The sequence below is a fragment of the Danio aesculapii genome, chromosome 2, assembly GCF_903798145.1.
Source record: "Danio aesculapii chromosome 2, fDanAes4.1, whole genome shotgun sequence".
Classification (NCBI taxonomy): Eukaryota; Metazoa; Chordata; class Actinopteri; order Cypriniformes; family Danionidae; genus Danio; species Danio aesculapii.
The window spans coordinates 38,817,334-38,840,153 of record NC_079436.1 but is presented as its reverse complement, the minus strand read 5'-3'; the positions used below and the strand labels follow the sequence as shown (position 1 = coordinate 38,840,153).

At 34.2% G+C, this 22,820-nt stretch overlaps 1 protein-coding gene across 2 annotated transcripts in view; it reads left to right on the top strand.

Moving 5' to 3' along the window:
- The first annotated feature begins 2,390 nt into the window (after positions 1–2,390).
- The window catches only part of nmnat3 (nicotinamide nucleotide adenylyltransferase 3), a 30,088-nt gene continuing 9,658 nt past the window's right edge, over positions 2,391–22,820 (top strand). Inside the window, exons 1-4 of one of the 2 annotated variants that reach the window (XM_056479145.1) lie at positions 2,391–2,454; positions 5,149–5,291; positions 8,196–8,379; positions 16,585–16,646. In XM_056479145.1, the coding sequence (XP_056335120.1) occupies positions 5,183–5,291; positions 8,196–8,379; positions 16,585–16,646 (355 nt within the window). In that variant the 5' untranslated portion in view covers positions 2,391–2,454; positions 5,149–5,182. Of the gene's footprint in view, positions 2,455–5,148; positions 5,292–7,552; positions 7,792–8,169; positions 8,380–16,584; positions 16,647–22,820 lie in introns of those variants that run through there. The other variant, XM_056479154.1, reaches the window with a different exon arrangement.

Below are 22,820 nucleotides of genomic sequence, written 5' to 3'. Positions count from 1 at the left end.
TAAAAACATTAAGTTGAGGAGTTGATTTGAGAAGGTAATTTTTTTTTCGAATAAGCAGATATTTAAAAAAATAATGCAAAGAAAAAAAACTGTCAGATTCTGTCAACATTGAATATATGTGCAATATTTGATCGGTACATCTATTTTCCTTCAGCGTAGTTTCTTATTTATCAGAGGAATGAACCGCTAACGATTTATCCTACCTTGTCAGATTGTCCTCCCATTCAAAAGGTAGGTAGTACATTTTGATCAATGGCAGATTTTGCTACCAGTGTAAATTGTAATGTGGAGTAGTGTGATATGAAGCTGTAATATCGCCCTAACCTACCTAATCCCTAACACCAACCTCAGAACCATTCAAATACAGTGTTGGTAGCATAATCTGATGGGTAGGATAAAATATCAAGAAACCGGCATGTTTTGTGCAGCGGATGCCCTTTCCAGCCGTACACCCATATACAAACTATTGTTCACACACACTCATGCACTGTGGGCAATTTAGTTTATTCAGTTCATGTTTTTGGATTGTGGGGGAAACCAGAGCACCTGGAGGAAACCCATACAGACACAGGGAGGACATGCAAACTCCACACAGAAATGCCAAATGGCTCAGCCGGGACTCGAACTAGTGACCTTCTTTCTGTGTTAACCACTGAGCAACCATCCTACCACTTGTCAGTACATCAGAAGGATAAACCTAAATCAAAATAGATAGTATTTATGTTAAATATTTGTTTGTTTTTTTACCCATTTCAAACATCAGAAAATTGATATATTTTTTATGTAATTGAGTTTAATAAAATTGCTTCTTTTCCCTGCAAAAAGATAGTATAAATAAAGTGAATATTAAATTTTAAGGCAAAAACAGAACAAAAGGAAAGCGAGTATCTGTTTTAATTCAAGTATCAGAGGCAGAGAAAAATCCGCCAAGATGGTGGTGCTGCCCAGGCATATGTGACATATACAGTTCAAGTCAGAATTATTAGTCCCCCTTTTTCTTCTTTTTTAAATATTTACCAAATGATGTTTTACAGAGTAAGGGAAGGTTCACAGTATGTCTGATAATATTTTTTTCTTCTGGAGAAAGTCTTACTTGTTTTATTTCAGCTAGAATAAAAGCAGTTTTTAATTATTTAAAAACCATTTTAAAGGTCAAAGTCATTAGCCTCTTTAAGCTATATTTTTTTTCAATAGTCTACAGAAGAAACCATCGTTACACAATAACTTACCTAATTACCCTAACCTGCCTAGTTAACCTAATTAAACAAGTTAAGCCTTTAAATGTCACTTTAAGCTGTATAGAAGTGTCTTGAAAAATATCTAGTCAAATATTATTTACTGTCATCATGGTAAAGATAAAAGAAATCAGTTTATCTTCAATATTAAAAATGAGTTATTAAAACTATTATGATGAGAAATGTGTTGAAAAAAATCTCTCAGTTTAACAGAAATTGGAGAAAAAAAATATACAGGGGGGCTAATAATTCTGACTTCAACTGTAGCATCACATTCTTTATAGCAGCTAATATATTGTAAATCTTACACATTCACCAAAAAGTCATATTTTTGTTGCAAAGTAAGGCGGTTTGTCAAGTATGTTGTCTAAATTTCCAGAGATTTTGAAAAACAAAAGTGGTGGAAACAGCACATATTGCTGTGCTCATCACCTCTGTGGGATATAATACAAAGAATATGACTCCATTAGTGTGCCACAACATTAGTCACATTAGTAGAGCAGGCTCAGAGTATGGATCTTTACAGCCCATTTCCCCTTTAGTAGCTATAATTAGGGTAGTTCTTGTGCAAAGTGCCTTTTTGAAGGGCAACAGAAAGTCCCTGTGAAGGGTGATTAGAAAAAGCTTTTTCTCTCTCCTGCAGGTTAGATATTTATGTTAAAAAGGTAATACATAATGCATGAAGGGCTAAGATTGGGGGGAAATAAGGTGTATGACCATATCCATATCCTTAGCCTATATGTAGCTTCAATGGAGTCATTATAGATGTCTTTTGCGCCCCATTAGAGTCTGTGATGCACAGAATCTCTGTTCCACATGAATATAATTCACTTCATATTAGGATAATAGTGCTTTTAAGATCGCCTTGCCTTCAGAATTGAGCCCATTGAGAACATTGAGAACTTTCATCTTAGTCAAGACTTGTTCAGTCAGATAAAGAACAGACTCTTCATGTCGTTTAGCTTTGAACGGGTTCTTGTCATTAAAGGACCAGTTTGACCGAACGAGATCGGTCACTGTGATTAAGTAGGTAGAGTGTGAAATCAATGGTCTTACTGAAAAGCCAGACTTCTTTTCTTCCTCCACTAGTAGCCGCTTTTGCTCTATCGGTAGGAACTGTGTTTTCACATCAATGTTTTAGGGGACATTAATAGTGTAACATACGGCTAACGATATAGCATTTAGCATTTGCTTAAACTTGGAGGAGATTTTTGATAAGGTAAATACGTTTATCTTTGTATTTTTTATTTTAAATGCATATTTAAAACAGCTTTCAAAGTCATACGCTTAATCTTTGCGTTTTGAAAACGCGTATTGCAAACTACATACAATCTCAGTTTGTTGACATCTGTTAAGTTCACTTCATTTTACAGTTTTTTTGGCTGCTCTCCTTTATTATTTTGTCTTCTTAGGTTTTAACATGATGTTACAATTGAAGTACACGTAAATACCATGGTACATGAATAAACTAATCTTTCAATATAATAGCTTTAATCAAAATATCAATAATATTATATTAATTTAATATATTCGTGTTTAAAGTGTGCTAATTTGGTCATTCTGGAATGATTGTGTGCTATTTTAGGTTCTTACATTATTTCATAACCCCATTATTAAACATATTCTTGTCACTGTTCATCCTTTTACTTATAAAAAGATGAACTAATATGCATAGGCATTCTGCATTCATCCATCTGTTTACCAGCTTTAATAAATAATAATTGTATGTTTGTAGTGTATAGTTTAGATAGGGTAATTTTGTCAATAATGTGAGCCTTGTCCAATTGTGTAATGTGCACTTGTTCCTCTGTATACTTTGGCTTGGCTTGGCTTGGCAAACAAATTGAATACTAAGAGTCCAGTGCTTACACTGTCTATTCATCACCTAATCTAAGTGTGTACTGCATTTACATAAACTCCAGCTTTTCTGTGTCCAATAATGGATTTCTAAGGTACTTCACATGTTCAATATACTGTACATATTGTGATAATTGCTAGTGTGGAAAGACTAACCCTCTGGTCACATTTAACCATGACATGCACATGCTAAGAAACTATGAGTGACCAGGTATTTAATTTTATAAGGAAAAATCACAGTTTTTGCCCCATACTGCTGGTTGTGAAAGTTTTGCACACAACCTCAAAAGATTTAAAATTACAACGAAAGTTCACACTGATATGAATATAAAATTAATCAGCTAAACAATTCTACCAGTTACACTTGCAGAAAGGACATACAATTAATATATATATATTTTAAATAATAAGGCTACTTAGACACACTACATAAAAGTACAAATGCAACAAATACTTTGTTGGGGGAGAAAGTTTAAGTTTACAGTGTATGTTGTTCACAGTCTGTAAAAATTTAAATATTAAGTGCAGTTTGAAAATGTTTTTAAAACTGTATTTAGTCTCACATGTATTTAATTTTTAATTATGACATGTATTTTTCATTGTTTTATAAAATCTGGAATCATCCTAAATAATCGCAGTGTTATTTGGACAAATTCTTTCTTTACAATCTTTACATTTGCATCGCAATTAACTTATTGTGTGAGTATATAGGCATGGGCCGGTATAAGACTCTGACAGTATAACCTTGGATAAAAATATCACAGGTTCACGGTATCACAGTATTATAATTACTGCTCTAAAATATATTATTTTTAAATGTCTGGGTAAAAAACTAAAACTTTTTTTCCCCTTTGAACACAATATATTTTATTTTAAGAGACATTTAAAATATTTTAAAGCTGTAAACATGTCAGGCTAATAATTCAAATGAACCATTGACTTCTGCTGTCTTCATTAGTTTCAAAAGCACAGATTTCTTTACAATTTAAAATGGCATCTTTGGATATATTTTCTGCTGGAGATACTGTTGTCCTAAAAAACTAAAACAAATAACTTAAAAAAATAAATAAATAATAAAAAAGTCATACATATAACGTAGAAACAGTATAGCAGGAAATTTTTACAGTTTTAAAACCCTGACTTTTCCAAACTGTGGTATACCTTGTTATTGTCCCATGCCTACGTCACATGTTCAATACAGTGTATATATTGTGACAACTGTTAGTGTAGTAAGACTAACCCTCTGGTCACATTTAACCAGGACATGTACAGTACAAGCTAAGGAACTATAAGTGACCAGGTATTTGATTTTTTTTTTTAAGGAAAATTGTAGTATCTGCCCCATACTGCTGGTTGTGAGAGTTTTGCACACAACCTCAAAAGTTTTACGGTCACAATGAAAGTTCACACTGATATGAATATAAAATGAATCAACTAAACAATTTTAACAGTTACACTTGCTAAAAAGGCATGCAATTAATATATTTAAAATAATAAGGCTTCTTAGGAACACTTCATGAAAGTACAAATGCACCAAATTCTTTGTGTAGGAACTGGGGAAAGAAGCTTACAGTCGAAGTTGTTTACAGTATATGAAAATGAAATGCAATTTGAAAATGTTTTTAAAACTGGCTAAATACAGTTTTATTTCTCTCATTTATTTAATTTTGCTTTGGAAGGTTTTTGAAAAAGTTAATTATGACTTATGTATTTGCTAAAATACTGCTTTTTTGTTGTCGATTTTTAATCTGAAAGAATCTTAAATAACAGCAGTGATATTTTGACATTCTTACAATCTTTACATTCACAAAATCTGTTCACCTCAGTACAGTTGCAGTAATTCACAGTACAGTAATTCACAGGCTTCAGTTCAAGAGAGAGCAAAGGTGTTTCAGTTAGCTTATTTAGTATTACTTTCATCTCTCATTAATTCTAAATTAAGTTGCTTAGATCGCATAATATTTTCCCAAACTTGTATCATAGCAACACATTTTGTTTTGTGATCACATTTCTTTGTTTACATAATTAAGAAATGTCTTTTCCCCCCTTGTTCTAGTGTAATCCAGAATACTATGGTGTGACACACTAAAATGGCTGGCCGTATTCCTCTAGTTTTGCTGGCCTGTGGCTCCTTCAACCCCATTACCCATCAGCACATGCGGCTATTTGAGCTGGCTAGAGACCACATGCACCAGACGGGTTTGTGCCACCTGTTCATTTACCTGAAATTGCCCATCATCTGTTATCAGGCCAGATCTGTCCTCTTTTCCATTGCCCCCTCTGGGGCTGTCTTTTTAAAGTGATTTTTCTTGTCGTTTAACTGAACGTTGATATATTTTAGCCAGGAAATAGGTCTGAATGTGCTATCTTTATTATGCAAAGACATTGTATAAGGCTTTATAGAATGAACAAATGCAAGAGTTTAAGGTGGATCTAACTTTGCATTAGATCAACTGTAAAAAGTACTTGCATAAGGTCATGCTGTACCCAAAGCATCAACAGCAAAAAATAAAAAATAAAAGCTTTGTAACTTCTGCAACACAATAAGCCTAGCATTTCAACTTTTGCTGTTTGTAATTGGAACATTTTGTTGTGTTGCATCGCTAGCTTGCAGCCTAGACCTGGTGTATCTGTGCGTCAGCCTTGACAGAATTCTGGCACACTGACATTTTTGCTTGTGTTTATTTACTGTACGCAGTGTACTCAAAAATTGCTTGCAGAAATAACAAGTTTGTCGAAGTAGCTTGCATTTTATATTATCTTCAGAGCGTCTGGAGACTTGTTTGTGGTTTGTTGCCATTTTCATAAAAAAATAAAACCGATTTTTACAAATTAATTGTATTGATGAATTCTGTTTTATAACTGCTTGCAGATGCATCTAAATGAGAAGCTGCAAAACAAAAACAAAAAAACACTATTGCTGTTTGATGCGAATTCATCTTGACTCTGCAGAATTACAGCATTATTTGGCAAAAACATTCAGCAACTCATTAGAGTCTGCCTGTGTACACAAAGCTTGAGTTAATTTGTGTGCAGTGGCTTAGAAACTTTTGTTAGGGCTGTTGTACTTCAATGTATCAATGTCTATTTAATAAGCTGCTTATTTACATTTTATGCATCTGACGGATGCTTCAATCCAGGACCCTCTAGTGCATTACATTCATGCTAGAGCTGAATCGCGGTACTGATTCAAGCACCAAAATCATTCATAAAAAACAATTATGATTTAGCTATGTTTGTTGAGCCATTGGAAAGAAGGATCATAGCAAAACATTCAAATAAAGAATAGTATGTTCAACCACATTCTGTATGCATTATTTATTATGAAAAATCTAATTATTAAAGAAGTACTTAGATAGAAATACAGGTCAGGTAGGATCAGAAATCAACAAATGGCTTTGAAGGTATAATTTTATGTGTATGTGTATGTAATTTTACGAGTTGGTTGCGAAAAGAAACTGTTCAAAATGTGTTTGTCGTTAAATAACTCTGAACTTTGACCAATAATTCTGTTTTATGACCAATGTAGAAACTGATTATTTAGCATACTGTGCCTAATAATAATAACCAATATGCAAAAGTGATATTTATTTAATGTTTTACTTGTGTTTTTTGACACACTGATAACAAGAGCTCTGAAATGTTCTCAAACACATTGAAAAACAATTAAATGACCACAAGTTGGTGTCTTTTTACATTTAGTCATTTAGCCAGCCTGATCTCATGAGAAAACGTAAGTATTTTACGTTTTGTCAGTTTAGTTGCTAATTCGTATAATTTTGTATGAGTTCAGTTGTATGAAAATGTATGATTTTAAAAAGGAGGCGTGGCACCCAACCCCACCCCTAAACCCAACCGTCATTGGGTGATGAGCAAATCGTACTAAACTGTATGAATTAGATTGTAAGAATTCATACGAATTAGCCACAAAATCAAATAGTTACGAATTACAGAGTGATTGCATTGCATTTAGCAGACACTTTTGTCCAAAAGAGCTTACAATTGAGGAGGTATTCAGCGATTCAACAAGAAGAGGCAATACACACAAGAAGTGCTAGTTATACAATGTAACTTGTTTGTTCTCAGAGAATTTAGTGCTAGAGTAGGAGTTTTTTCTTTGTTTTTAGAGAGGAAGAGAGAGAAAGAAAGTGCTTCTAGAGGTGGTTTTGGTTTTATTTACCGGGGTTCACGGTTTCTCACAAGAGATTGGTTTTCAGTTGTCATTTTATCAGTGAATCTAATATTACATCGCAGATGCATGATTTTGCAAATATGGTTAAAATATTAGTGAAAAAATATCGGTAAAAGCGTTCATCGTCAATCTTTGCTAATTTGTTAGCAGTTAAAAATTGATCACTTCGTACTATATAGATATGCAAAGACTGAAGCATAATTAAATGTAAAGCATAAGTCTGTATGATATGACGCAATATGAAGCATAAATCTGTACAATATGAAACATAAGTATATACGAAATCAAAATGTACAATGTTTATTTTGCTTATGCACATTGTTTGTCTTAATGTGAACAGTTAATCTGTGCAAATTAATCCAATGAATTAAACTGTTTGTTTTGGTGATATTTAATCAAAAACTAACCATTAGTTTCCGCTGTGGAAAGCAGTTCTTCCCTGATGACGTCAGTTTGACGGCTTGGGTGAAATATGCTCAGCAATGGCCCTCCAGCCGTTAGTTTCCTGTGAGTAAAAGACAAGAGGAAGAGTACAAAAATAACACTCCGCCCCCTGCTTAATATTTTAGTTGGAAATACATCATCATACTGAAATAAAAGTCTCCACCAACTTCTGGTTGACATGGATTTTAATGAAACAAGTCAAGTGTTTAATGGAGTGATTGAATTATTCAACAGTTTTAATCAGTTTAAAACATATATATATATATATATATATATATATATATATATATATATATATATATATATATATTATTAATATTAATTGTTTACTTCTTAGGATTCAAACTAATTATTTTTTTTAATATGGATGTTTTATTCTAACTGAGCTAACATGCACTGATTCACATCTCATTGTGATATATTTGACTCTGATTGGGTCAGATATGTTGTCTTTGTCATTCTCGCAGGTCTGTATCGTGTGGTGGGTGGCATTATATCTCCTGTCGGTGATGGTTATGGAAAACAGGGTCTTGTTGCTTCAAAACATCGACTTGCTATGGCAAGACTTGCCCTGCAGAGCTCCGACTGGGTTTCTGTAGATGATTGGGAAAGCCAGCAGCCAGATTGGACAGAAACTGTGGTGACCATGAGGTGAATATGAACAAAGAAGGATTTTAGTATTTTGCTTTTGCTTATTGATGCAAATCATTTATTTATTTAAAAATAAAAAACCTTTTGGAGTCTTTACCATAACTGGGACTCTGACTGTGAAGGAAACATCAACTGGTTTTGACAGATTAATACTAAATGCTGAATGCACCTCTGTTATCCTAAAAACTGCTCAGAAGTTCAGAAATAGAGTGGTCTTTGATGAAAAGTTGCCTTTTTTCTACATCAAAAGCTCTTTTCAAATTAAAAAAATACTGGCGGAATTAATATGAATGACAGTTTATGATATGCCTCACAGTTACTGTACGTCTGATGTTGGGCTTATCTTTCTCTTTAATGAACTCATGGTGCATATTAAAGCTTAAAAGTATTAGCAGCATAACCACTGACATTTTCATGTTCCCTTCTGTTTCAAGTCCAGCACTATCATAGAAAGAAAGCCTCAGTCTCTTGTCTTAATGACTTGACTTTAGTGCAGTGCCTCTCACACCGGTTCTTATAAAGCATTTTGAGTCATACCAGACCCTCAATACTGGAGCCATTGTAGTAAACAAGACAAATAGATACTCAGAGCATGCTATATTATTTGCCATTTTAAAAATGTAAGCACACCTAGAAAATGCAAACAGCTATGCCAGATGATTTTTGATTTAATTATATTTTTGTTTGATTAGAAGTCATCCTTCAAAAAATGCATAACAAAGCTTCATAACCTAGCTGAACTCTAATTGCATACTGAGCTTCCTGAAACTTTAAGCCGATAAGACAGGGTGGGACATATCAAGCAGCTCCTCCCCTTTTTTAAAGATCTGTATTCTGTTTATTTCAAATTCACAACTCGGAAAAGCTATATTTCACACCTTTTTGAGAGTCACAGTCTGTATATGGTTAGTTTAACTCTGTTTTATTGATGCATATTAGTCAGAGTTACAGTATCAAATATAAAGAATCAGTAAGGCTCAATTCCAATAAATTTTTTTTTAGAATGAGCGAACGCGTAAAATGAAGGGGAAGGGCTAAGGGCTAGAATTGGGATTGGACCTAAGACATCAATTGTTAGAATTTATGATCAGAAAACAAAATTAATTGGCATTTCCTTTCTGAATTAAACAGTACAATTATAAATTATTGCATCAAAAACAATATTTAGGTCAAAAACACAAATAAAAATATATGATATAATAATAATAATAATAAGATGAAGATGAATAAAATAATATGAATAAAATAATACATATTAAACCATAACAGCAATACAAAAAAAAAAAAAAATATATATATATATATATATATATATATATATATATATATATATATATATATATATATATATATATATATATATATATATATATAAATATAAAAATATATATATATATATAAATACAAATATGCAAAAGGTAAAGCAGTAAAAATAAATAAAAAATAAATAAATAAAAATATAGTATAGTATAGTGTATAGTAATCCTGAGTCTGTCTAACCATTTCTCCTCTTTCAAAACAACACATTCTGTGTAGAATTCATATGGGTTAAATAATAATAATAACGTTTTGTGGTCTGCGTTGACTCACCATATAATTCAGTGCATATGATTCAGTCCTACCATCTCTGTCTAAAACAGAGCAGACTGTGTGTGTCCACTGTGTGGCGTGATTCATTTCAAAGTAACAAATCATTATTCACATGTGCACTGTGTTCAATTCACCATATTGAAAAAAGTAATTGTGAATAAGTGACTGACTTCATTTGCAGCTTTAGCGTCTGATAATAGTGTAGAGGGAGGGACTATTCAGCGTCTCTATAGAGCTATAGATTAATATCGGCAATGCAATTTTTATTTTTTTTTCATTGTTTTAGAAAACACTCCTAAAATCTTGTAGAAAACCTAAGGCTAAAATTTTATAAAGGTAAAAAGAATGCTCCTTGTTCTCATGATGGACTTTCAAATACACATTTCATATTGCACTAGACTGAAAAGCCAAAAATATACTATTTACATAAACATTTAATCACTACTTCTGATATCAAATCTAATATTTTATTTTTCTGCGATAAATATTGCGATATGAATACAGTTTCACAAGATAGTTTGAATAGCTCTGTTTGATGGTTTTCTGGGGAGTCAAACAGTATTCAGTTACAGAAGTTGAATAATCACAATGCAAAAAAATTATTACCTTTGTTTTCTCTCGTTTCTAATCCAAATAAAAATAAAAATAAAAAAAAACAACTTAGACCAAGTAAAAGATAGTGTTTTATTTTCGCTGTGAAATTTAAGAGTTTTTCCTTAAAACAAGCTAAATTATTTGCTAGTGAAATAACCTTGTTTTCACATTGCAATGAAGATATTTGTGCTAGAAACTGGACAAAAATGTAGGTAAGAATTTTTTTTTCATAAATCCTGTAAATTCCATATAAATACAGTGAATAATTACAATTCTTTAGCTCCAGGTCAACTTTAATACAAACTTAACATTGCATATCTTTGCAATGTGACTATTGTGTATGTACACATTGCGATATCGATGCTGAAACAATATAATGTGCAGCCCTTATATATCTTACATATGGGTGGCCAGAAGCGTCATTTATACAGTGCAATATATAAAAGAATGATGGGCAGAAGGTCTGTAAAGCAGGTATGTAATACAGACATTCAATCTTTAGTGTAGAAATAAAAATCAATTTTGCATTACATCTTCATGTGCACCTTCATATGTGAATTCACCTTATATATTACCCTCTATGAAGGACTTCGCAAACTCACTGTCATTTTCAAAACATCAGAGCTGAGCTAAAGCCGAACTTTATAGGAGCCCAATCCTTAAATTCCCTTTGTATGAGATATCAAATAGCCATACGCTGACGTGACTCATTCCACCCCTGCTATCCATCACAACAGCCTTGGTTTCCATTCTGCTCGCATTCTGCCGCAGAAATTATGAAACACCCCATCATCCTTTAGTATTTGGCTGCTAGTGGCTTTCGTTTTGCGGCCATGCCAAATTTGTGTCCCCCGCTTTTCGTCGTGACGGTCCATTCCTCCTCTTGAATCCCCAAAGAGAAGGTAAAGTAACAAGAGACTGTTTAAGGACGCTTTGGAGCACTCAAATTTTGTTTTATGCCAACTGCTAGCTATGCCCTTAGGTGGCTAATTAATACTCGTATGCCAGGGTGCTGCTGGATGGCTGCTCTTGCGCCAAGGGCTTGTGCCAGGGCTTTGTCTTTCTAGGTTTGTAATTTACTTCCTGGCAGAATTTTGGACGATATTGTGCAATTGCCTCTGCGCCCTTGCAGCTGACCTGTAATGTTGAATTAGGTTGAGTTTTCACTATTTTAAAAGTCATAGTGCTGAATAGGATACACACTGCCTTTTTCCAAACTGCCTATGTAGGTAGCATTTTAAGCTACACTACCAAATTACTATAGGAAATGGTAGATGGCTTTTTAAGACGCCTTTTTTTTTGGAAGAGGGCCAAATTCTGATAGTATTGTAAAAGAAAAAGGAAAATAATCTCTTCATTGATGTAGCTATGATTCTTTCTCTATTTTTCGTTACTTTTTTTTTCTTTTTTTTTAGAAAGGATGCATTAAGCTGATCAAAAGTGACATTGAATTTCTTGGAATTCAAATAAATGCTTCATGGGTTTTAATCATTTTTAATTCAATAAAGAATCTTGAATATGTTACATTTTCTACAAAGATGTTAATCAGCATGACTGTTTTGATGGTAATAAATGTTATTATTTTTTGGCAGCAAATAAGTACATTTAATTAATTTCTGAGAGATTATTTGACACCGAAGACTCAAATAGCTGCTGAAAAATTCATCCATCCATCCATTCAGTCTTTCAAAGTGGTAGTTGAACCCAAAAATGAAAAAAATGTTTATTTGCATGCATCAGGTCTTCACAGTATAGAGCAGTGTTTCTTAAAGTGAAGGTAGCGACCCCCTGTGGTCGCTACAAATCAGTTTTAGGCCTTTTTACACCAATACGTTTTCTTTTAAAGCAGCATTTTAGAACGAAAACGATCCACGTCCACACTGGTGTTTCATTTAACATTTCTGAACAGCTCTCAGTCCACACTACACCGCTGAAAACACACATCACGTGACCATACACGCAGTCTGGCATGCGCTGAAAGCTGCTTCAGCATATTCTTGTGTCTGAGCTCCAGGCAGTCAGTGGTAGCTCTGAGCACACCTGCACGGCTGAGAGCAGCTGAACGTCGGCCAGTCCATCCCGAATCTTCCGGTGGATCTCATCTCTCTGTTGCTGTTAATCGTGACCTATAATTCATCTTGTGTGGACCCATATCTAAAGACTCCGTCCTTTGAATCTATTATCCTACTTTTTCCTCAGGTATCGTGTTTTGGCAAAGTGAGTGAGTGAGTGCAAAGAAGTTAATGCCTATTAATTTATGTAACCACATACACTGATTCCGCACATTTGACTGATTGCTTGCCTTTATTTCCTATATTGTATAAAATTATTGCAATTTATACTATTATAATTATTATTGATTATTAAAATGATAATTTACTGATTATTATATTCAACAAAAGAGACGGCTATTTTGTATTTCACCATGCATTTTCTCTGATAAACTTTATTGTGTCCATATAGCCTGACATTAAGCACATATTGCCAAAACCACACAGTGAGCCTAATGTTTCATATTTTTCACTGAAAATAAAAGGAGGCAGTAGTCTCCGTTTTGTTGTAAATGTTCATACAGTGAAGATGACGGTCGTATAAACATGTACAGTATAAATATGTACATGATGCCTTAACATTTTTGGAGTCTGTTATATTTAAGTTGTTAATATAAAAATTAAAAGAGACATTGCTTTGTCATATTTTCATTTTATTGTTAAGATAGCAATAAAATGAAACATAGCCAGGGTGCATGATGTTATAAAAGTACTGCTGTTACATTTAAATATTTACCCGACATGTCCTCCAAAGTTGCGAAGTCTGAACTTACAAGAAAAGGATGCAAGACTAAACTTTGTGTACTTAATATTGAGAAAAAGCCCCAATCAGAATGTCTGCATCCATGCCTCCATTTTCAGATGTCTCAGTTTTCCCCCATCCACACTGACACACAGCAGCAGCGTTTTAAAATAAAAACAGCCTCTTCAGTATTTTAAAAAACTCAGTTTTCGATGCTGGAAAACTCTGGCGTAGTGTGGACGAATGGCGTAAGTGTAGCAAAAGTTATGTATTTTAAAACTAAAAAGTATTAGTGTAAAAGGAGCCTTATTAAACAATTAGATTTGCCAGATTTTATTCATAACCCACAGAAGATAAAAATAGTAGTTAATAGTACTAAATTTTATTTGATTGTTTAAATTCAGCCCATATAAATTGTTTGCAACCAGTTACTTTAAAAAATTTTTGTAAATCCAATGAATCATTTAATTCAGTGTACGTTTTGAATTTGAAGGGTGAGTAAATGATGACAAAATTGTAACTTTTGGGTGAACTATCCAATTAAACACCTATGTGTGATATAATTCCATCAACTCTTCTTAAGTAAGCAACAGTCTTTTTAACTAAGTAACAATATACACCTATTTAATTAACAACATACTTTACATGCCAATTTGCACATAACAGCTACAGATACGTATAATGTTGTATGTGGCAGATTCCAGCATTATGGATGTGACATTTGCAGTAAAAAAAAATGAAACGTAAATGTACTCTGGGAATGTATATGTTACCAGTATACTGAAACATCTGTTTATATTTTGCTTACCCCTTAACCATGAAGTTCAGGCATCAAAAAAATATCAGTCTATACATGTGTTTTATACTTAAAATAATGGCAACATTAATGCGTTACTTACGTGACAAAAAAGGCATGTTTTTTGTGAGTTGACATACTTTTTGGAAATTCTGTGAATAAAAATGCAGAAGCCAAAAACAAATTTATGCATTAATGAGGAAAAACTACCGTTACAGATGTGAATGCTTTGAAACTGACAGTTGACACATTCTGAAAATCAGACAACTGCTTTTAAAACTTTATCAAAGACCTATTTGTGGATATCTGTTGGGCATGTAAACCAACAAACTGAAACCTCTGAGACATCTGAATGGTAAGGTTGCACAAATAATCCTTGTTATATATCACCCTGTTATATTTAATTCATATTAGGGCATGTGTGTCATTAAATGTTATCGCATGTTCAAAACTCTATTAGGAAACGATGTTGCATGCTAACATGGTGCTTTTTTACCCTGAATGAAAAAGAATTGCTAATAAACATAATCAGCTATAATGGCCTCTATTTTATTGGCCTAGGCGCAAAGTCTGAAGCACAGGGTGCAAAAGTATTAAGGGTGTGTACGAATCCACTTTTGATATTTTAAGGATAGAAAAATATGCTCTGCGCTGCGGCGCATGGTCTAACAGGGTTAAGCTTATTCTCTTAATAAGTTATATGTGTTTTTAGCATAAAGCAATCAGAGTCTCATCCCCCTTTCCCTTTAAGAGTCACTTGAGTTGCTCCATGGCGCATTTGCGATTTACATGGCGGACTTTTTAAGTGGGAAAAACTGAACACTTCAAAACGGTTAACAGTTAAACAGAGCATCTGCAGTGCAAGGATAAAAATTGAGCATTCGACCTTTACTTTCACTTTCTCTCTTTCGTGGATAAGGAAACAGTGTTGTACACTCTTCACTGAAGACAAGCATTAGCCTACATAATTTCGTTTGTTGAGCGCAAAGATTTTTTTTTAAACTATTTCTAAATTCAGTTCTAATTTCCAACAAATGAACAATAATAATGAAGTGTGTTTAAAAAACTGAAACCAAAACCTGATAAGTGGACAATAAATAATACTAATGATAATAATAACATTATACAAAAGTAAGTTGTCGTGAATAAACTGAAAATAGCCCCCGTGGTGAAGAAGGCATGGACGCAGTGGTTTTTATATATATGTAGAAAATAATCATTTTTGTAACAATTTAATCCTTTAATTCTTTTTCATTTGTAAAGATATTTCTGTATTGCTCTACATCCTGCGTGTTTTAAGCAATGTTTAAGCGAGGTGCACTATTGCTGGTGCACAATAGACTAAGCTGGTCTATTGAGCAGTCTTTTTTAGATCTTCAAAATAGCAACGCGCCTTAACTCACATCCTTTCCAGACCAGAACACCCATGAGTCTACAGTGGCACAAATGAACAACGTGGCTGAAAATGGGAAAATTAGGGTTGCGTTGGTCTGAAAATATCAACACGTTGTGGAAACATGACAGGTGTAGGGCCCAATGTTTATCGAGCTCCTGATGTAAGTGTTTCCAGACGAACTTGAATTAAATCATTGCCAAATTGTTGTGCAGGTCCGTGTCTGTGTGGAGAATGGTATCAAAATCTAGCTGTGTCACAGTTATGACAATATTATATTTAAAGTATTAAAATATTATAATATATTTATAAAGTTAATTCTAGAGATGTGTTAGTCGATTGAATAAATTGTTTAATTTGTCCACTCTCTGCTCTTGCTTTCGTTTTCTCGTCAGCAGTCGGGTTGCAAAAAGTCCATACAGAAGTCCAGTGTGAGGAAGTAAGCTTTATTATGAAAAGTTTTGTGTAGGCTATGTTAAACAAGCATAGAAAAAAATAGTCATTGGTTATAGGCGTGTACAATGGATGACTATATTTTATAGTTTATAACCGCTTGTGTAAAGTATATAATGAAATATTTACAGCTGCAGGTCCTATATCAATTTTCTTATAACGTAAAGCTTAGATCAATATCAAGATTTTATAAATAATAATATACCTGTACATACACTTGTCAATTTATATATTTGCATTCACTATTTACTTCTATTTTTAAAGTATATTTATTATCTGTTTTTCGTCCTCTGTCATTCTGCTGCACTGTAGAAGCTCTGTCACGAAAGTAAATTCCTTTTATGTGTGAACATACCTGGCAATAAAGCTCATTCTGATTTCTGAAAGCTTTCACCCTTTCTATCTGTATTTATGCAACACTGAATCTGATTATAATGTCTTATGGGAGATTAGAGAAGTGGAAATGCAAATCTAGTTTCACACGATGTGAATGTAAAGTTTCATATAAACTGATTACCTAAACAGTACAGTAGCCATTAACACTCACTAATGCATATCTGTGGTGTTTCTGTCTCACTAAACACAGGTATCACTACGCCCGTCTAGCTGCTCAGAACTGCTGCAATAAGGGACCGCCCACAACCTCTGGTAAGCCCCGCCCACCTCTCAATATGTCTTTATAAATTGCCACAGAAACCGTTCAAACCTTTAAGCCTCTTCGTTGTGCCTTTTCAGTCTTTGCTAATCACTTTAGATAAGTCTGATGAATTCAAAACAGGCTGTTGTCTTCTTCCTGGCCAGCAGAAGCACCGTTAGGCCTCTTTTCAGCAGTGTTTTTTTTTTTATTTGGCTTTTTGTAGAGGAGCATGCTAATGAAGTCTAATACCCTCCACAGGATGACTGGGCTTAAGACAAGCGTGCTCGGACTGGTAATGAAGCTGAGATTAATAGCCAGGACAACTTTAAAACAAGACAAGTGCCAGAAATTATATAACACATGCACTTGAATACCCTGTTATTGTGAAAGGCCTTGATTATGTGCAAACCCCTCTCTTCTTTTTTTTTTTCTTTTGTTTGACATTTGGCTGAATATTGCATTAAGAAGGCCGCCAATGGTAAATAAACATGTCAGTCGGAATTAGCCTAAAAGACTTTGAAAATCATTGACTTTTTCAAAAAGAGATTGGTTTTATTTTAGATTTCATGTCGAATTATCACAGGGATTATTTTTTTATTAAATAGCTCTAATGAAAACCACATTTAGGTGATTCAGAGAAATTCTGCAATTACTGAAGTAAGCCATTTATGATTGTCTGGAAATATTAGTGTTTGTATTGGGATATCCGCTGTTTTTTTTATCTAGTTTAATATACAATTTTAACAATGCAGATAAATAAAAAAAAACAATGAGATATTGTACATAAGCATTTCTAAATTACGGAGTATATTGTTCTCAGCTATAATAGATACACTCAGCGGCCACTTTATCAGGTACACCTTACTAGTATCGGGTTGGACCCGCTTTTGCATTCAGAACTGCCTTAATCCTTCATGGCATAGATTTAACAAATACTGGAAATATTCCTCAGAGATTTTGGTCCATATTGACATGATAGCATCACACAGTTGCTGCAGATTTGTCAGCTGCACATCCATTGACGCGAATCTCTCATTTCACCACATCCCTAAGGTGCTCTATTGGATTGAGGTATGGTGACTGTGGAGGCCATTTGAGCACAGTGAACTCATTGTCATGTTTAAGAAACCAGGCTGAGATGATTTGTGCTTTAGTGCATTATCCTGCTGAAAGTAGCCATCTGAAGATGTGTGGTCATAAAGGGATGGACATGGTCAGCAACAACTCTCAGGTAGGTTGTGGTGTTCAAATGATGCTCAATTTGTTCTAATGGGCCCAGAGTGTGCCAAGAAAATATCCCCCACACCATTACATCACCACCACCAGCCTGAACCATTGATACAAGGCAAGATAGATCCATCCTTTCATGTTGTTGACGCCACATTCGGACCCTACCATCCAAATGTCACAGCAGAAATCGAGACTCATCAGACAAGGCAACATTTTCCCAATCTTCTATTGTCCATTTTTGGTGAGACTGTGTGAATTGTAGCCTTAGTTTCCTATTTTTAGCTGACAGGAGTGGCACATGATTTGGTCTTCTGCTGCTGTAGCCCATCCACCTCAAGGTTTGACATGTTGTGCATTCAGAGATGCTCTTCTGCATACCTCAGTTGTTATGAGTAGTTATTTGAGTTACTGTTGCTTTTCTATCAGCTGGAACCAGTCTGGCCATTCTCCTCTGACCTCTGGCATTAATAAGGCATTTGCCCCCCCAGAACTGCCACCACTGGATATTTTCTCTTTTTCAGACCATTCTCTGTAAACCCTAGAGATGGTTGTGCATGAAAATCCCAGTAGATCAGCAGTTTCTGAAATACTCAGACTAGCCTGGCACAAACAATCATGGCACGTTCAAAGTCACTTAAATCACCTTTCTTCCCCATTATGATGCTCGGTTTGAACTCGTCTGGACCATGTCTACATGTAAAAATACATTGAGTTGCTGTCATGTGATTGGCTGATAAGAAATTTACGTTAACGAGCAGTTGGGCAGACATACCTAATAAAGTGGCCGGTTAGTGTACATTATACAGTACATCATTACCATACATATCTCAGTGCATAGAATTATACAAAGTAAACTATATATATATATATATATATATATATATATATATATATATATATATATATATATATATATATATATATATATATATATATATACACATAAAGACAAAAATAAACACAGTTTGATATTTATAAGAACACAACTAATAGTGTGAGGTTACCATTTCTGTAACAATTATGGTTTACTTTATACTTTTTTTTTATATAAACCACTTTTCCCAGTCCTTTCTAAAAGCCTTTTTTTTTATTTTCAACATATATGAAAGCTCTTCCGCCGCCAGGATTTCTTCAATAAAAATATATTCATTATTAGAGTAAGAAGGATTGCAGTGGCCACATAGGTTTTTTTGAGACTATGTTTAGGCACATGGAGCAGGAATAAAGAGATTTAGTGGGCCTGCGAGGTTCATTTCCTGCTCCCTGCATTTCATGTTTGATCAAACAAAAGCTAGCTTTCAGACATATGCTATAGAGAGTGAATTAGAGTTAAAAGCATGCTATTGATTCTTTCTATTGCTGTAAATATCACTGCTGAGGTCGAGCCCTAGCATTGCTGGCCATGAACACATTCTATTGAAGCATATATGGTAAGGAAAGTGCAAGCTTTGTTGCTTTTTGTTGTTGTTGTTTGCAAGAGTAGTCATTAGTTTTGGGGATACTTTGGGCCACAGTAGTATTTTAAAGAATTGGAAAATTCTATATTTGCTCTATCACTGTAGTAATGAGGTATTTAGACATATACCCAATTTAAAATCCAATTGCATTTTATAACAGACCTTTATTTTAAGGTAATATGCCATTTAAATAGTTGTGTGAGTTCAGTTATTTTAAAGAAATAGAGATATTTTTACTCAGCAGTACGTGGATTTTTTAATACATTAAAATAGAAAACATTTTTCAGTAATAATAGTTGAATAGTACTTATTTATATAATTAAATATAAATTACACAATACCACTATTGTCTACTCTTTTCCAAGTTTTCAAAAATAAATAGTTAATAATAATAATAATAGTTAATAATTAGCACAATAATTTCTTAAATTTACTGTGGAGCTGCATCAAAACCTTTAAAACTTAGGCCCAATCCCAATTCTACCTCCTAGCTCTTCCCCTTACCCCGTTTTGCACGTTCACGTCAAGGGGTAGGGGTGTCCCAATTCTCTTTAGCCTGAAGGCGTAGGACTAAGGGGAAGGGGTGAAGAGGAAGGGCTAAGGGGCCCTTCGAACAAACATTTTTCAAGACCACGCTCGAAAATTTCCCAGAATACACCAGCCACAATGGCAGTATTGCTGAACCCGGAAGGAGATCCACCAATGAGTATTTTTCTGTCATTATTACAATTTTTTACAACAAACAAACATATGTTTTAATATATTCATAACCACGTTCGTCTTTTACTGTCATGCTTTTAAAAAAAAAACCCACTACATTTCGCTATCTATAATCCCTAATAATAACAACTCCTGTACAGCAGTCCCACAACATTCTGACACTCGATGACACTCGAATCCCTTGTCAGAAATGTCTAGTGGCTGAGAATTAGCTTTTTACAGTGTCTGTTATAATGTTAGTGTTGTTTTCGTGTGTTTACATAGATGATTATGGCCACTGTGTAAATGCGCAGTATAACTACATTCTTATTGCCACATTAGATCCTTATGACAACATGATCAATGCCTTCACTGATTTCCTGAAGATAAATACCAAAAAAAAGTAACTGTAATAACTACAGCAGTTGCGATTGTCTGATATCATATGAAGCAAGAGATCGCAATGACATATGATGACGTGTGCAGGTGCTCTAGTGGTGTCCCGATTCTTAGGGGTAAATTTTGGAGCCCTTCTCCTTAACCCTCGGTTTTAAGGGCGAAGGGGAAAGGGTAGGGGTACAAAATAGAATTGGGATTGGGCCTTAATCTACTAACTGCTTGTTAACACAAACTTCTAATCAGCCAATCACATGGTAGCAACTCAATGCATTTAGGCATGTAGACATGGTCAAGACGATCTGCTGCAGTTCAAACCGAACATCAAAATGTTAAGGAAAGGTGATTTATGTGACTTTGAACATAGCATCATTGTTGGTGACAGACGAGCTGGTCTGACTATTTCAGAAACTGCTGATCTACTGGGATTTTCACGCACAACCATCCCTTGCATTTACAGAGAATGGTCCAAAAAAGAGAAAATATCCAGTGAGCAGACTGCTTTCTTTGACATGACAATGAGTTCACTGTACTCAAATGGCCTCCACAATCACCATATCCCAATCCAATAGAGCACCTTTGGGATGTGGTGGAATGGGACATTCGCATCATGGATGTGCAGCAGACAAATCTGCAGTAACTGTGTGATGCTATCATGTCAATATGGACCAAAATCTCAGAGGACTATTTCTAGTACCTTGTTGAATCTATGCCACAAATGATTAATACAGTTCTAAAGGCAAAATGGGGTCCAACCCGATACAAGTAAGGTGTACCTAATAAAGTGGCCGGTGAGTTTATATGGAATAAAGTGCTCTATAAATAAATTGTGACTTGACCTGTAGTATTTGTTAATACTTTTAATTAGTTTGTAATTTTATTTTGTCGGTAGCTTTAACTAAGTTTCTGTACCTGAAATGTTTTTCAGCTTTATGTTAATTATTAAAAATATTTTTAATTGTTTGAGATTTTGGTTCAGAACAGCTTGTTGACATCTTATAAAATGTCTTCATTTTTTTCTTTGGGAAAGTAAAATTAGCTTATAGGTCTCAGAAGACATGATTGGAAATAAACCATGACAGAATGTTTATTTTGGGGTAAATTTCGAAACCTGTGAACAAGCAATCACATTCTTATTGTTCAGAAACACTTGGTTCCTTTTGACAAACACATTAAAGGTGCTGTAGGGCATTTAGTCTAGATTGGCACTTGAAAATCTCAGTTAGATCTCACAGATTTAGGTCTTCTAAATGATCATATCAGTCTTCGTGACAGCTGTAGGCTCTGTACACTGCCATCATTCAAGTTAAGCACCGTATTCAGCTTCATAAGCAGTTGTCAGTTTGCTGCTGCGTTTTTTTGTTGTTGTTGACATTTTTGACAGTGCTATGATGATTTGCTGCTCTACTGCTCCGTCTTTGATTAAAACAGTTGAGCAATTTCTAAACAACACTTACATCACCTCATATTTTCCAAACAGGGAAGAAATTTGTTCATCTTCTGGAACACAAATAAGATGTTTTTAATCAGATTTGAGCGATTTCGGTCTCGCCTTTGAAAGTCTGTTTACCAAAACTTTAAAATATTACATGTTGTAATTGATAAATGTGTTTGACTTGTGGAGTTTAAATCGTTTAAATCTTTAGAAGGGGCATGATCGCTTTATATAGTGAACAGAGTTTACTTCAGAGTTTAGTTCCAAGAGTTTAGTTCCAACCCTGCTAATGTATACTTAAGCCGTGGTCACACTGCATTTTTCACCCCATACACTGTAAAAATTAAAGGTTCCTGGAGGCACTTTTTGGGGGTTTTCACATTGCCACACCGGCGGAACCCTCTAAAGAACCTCTAGGCACCATTTCAAAAAAGGGCAGTTCTTTGAGGAACTTCAAGGGTTCCTGGAAGAACCCTCTTATTAACACTGTAAAAATGAAAGGTTCATGGAGGCACTTTTTGGGGTTCTTCAAATTGCCACGCCGGCGGAACCCTCTAAAGAACCTCTAGGCACTATTTCAAAAGGAGCAGTTCTCTGAGGAACCCTCTTATTAAGAATGACCAGGAACCACCTTGAGTGCTTTGAAGCACCATTTTATTTTTTAATGCTTGTTTTTCATTTCTCTCTTAATATATGGTTTGTGCAAACATGTTTAATCACAAATTCAATAGACATCTATCTATCTATCTTTATCTATACATGTTTATAGATTTTTAAAAAATACAATTGCATTTTTCTTAAATAATTACTTTTATTAATCAATATACATCACAATTACATTCACATAATATGATTAATAATGTAATATACATTTTAATGCACACAATCAAATTTAAAAAATGTCTAGCAATAACTGTCAGCAACATCTTTAGCTGTCCACTGCTTCACATTGGAGGTGTCCCTATAAA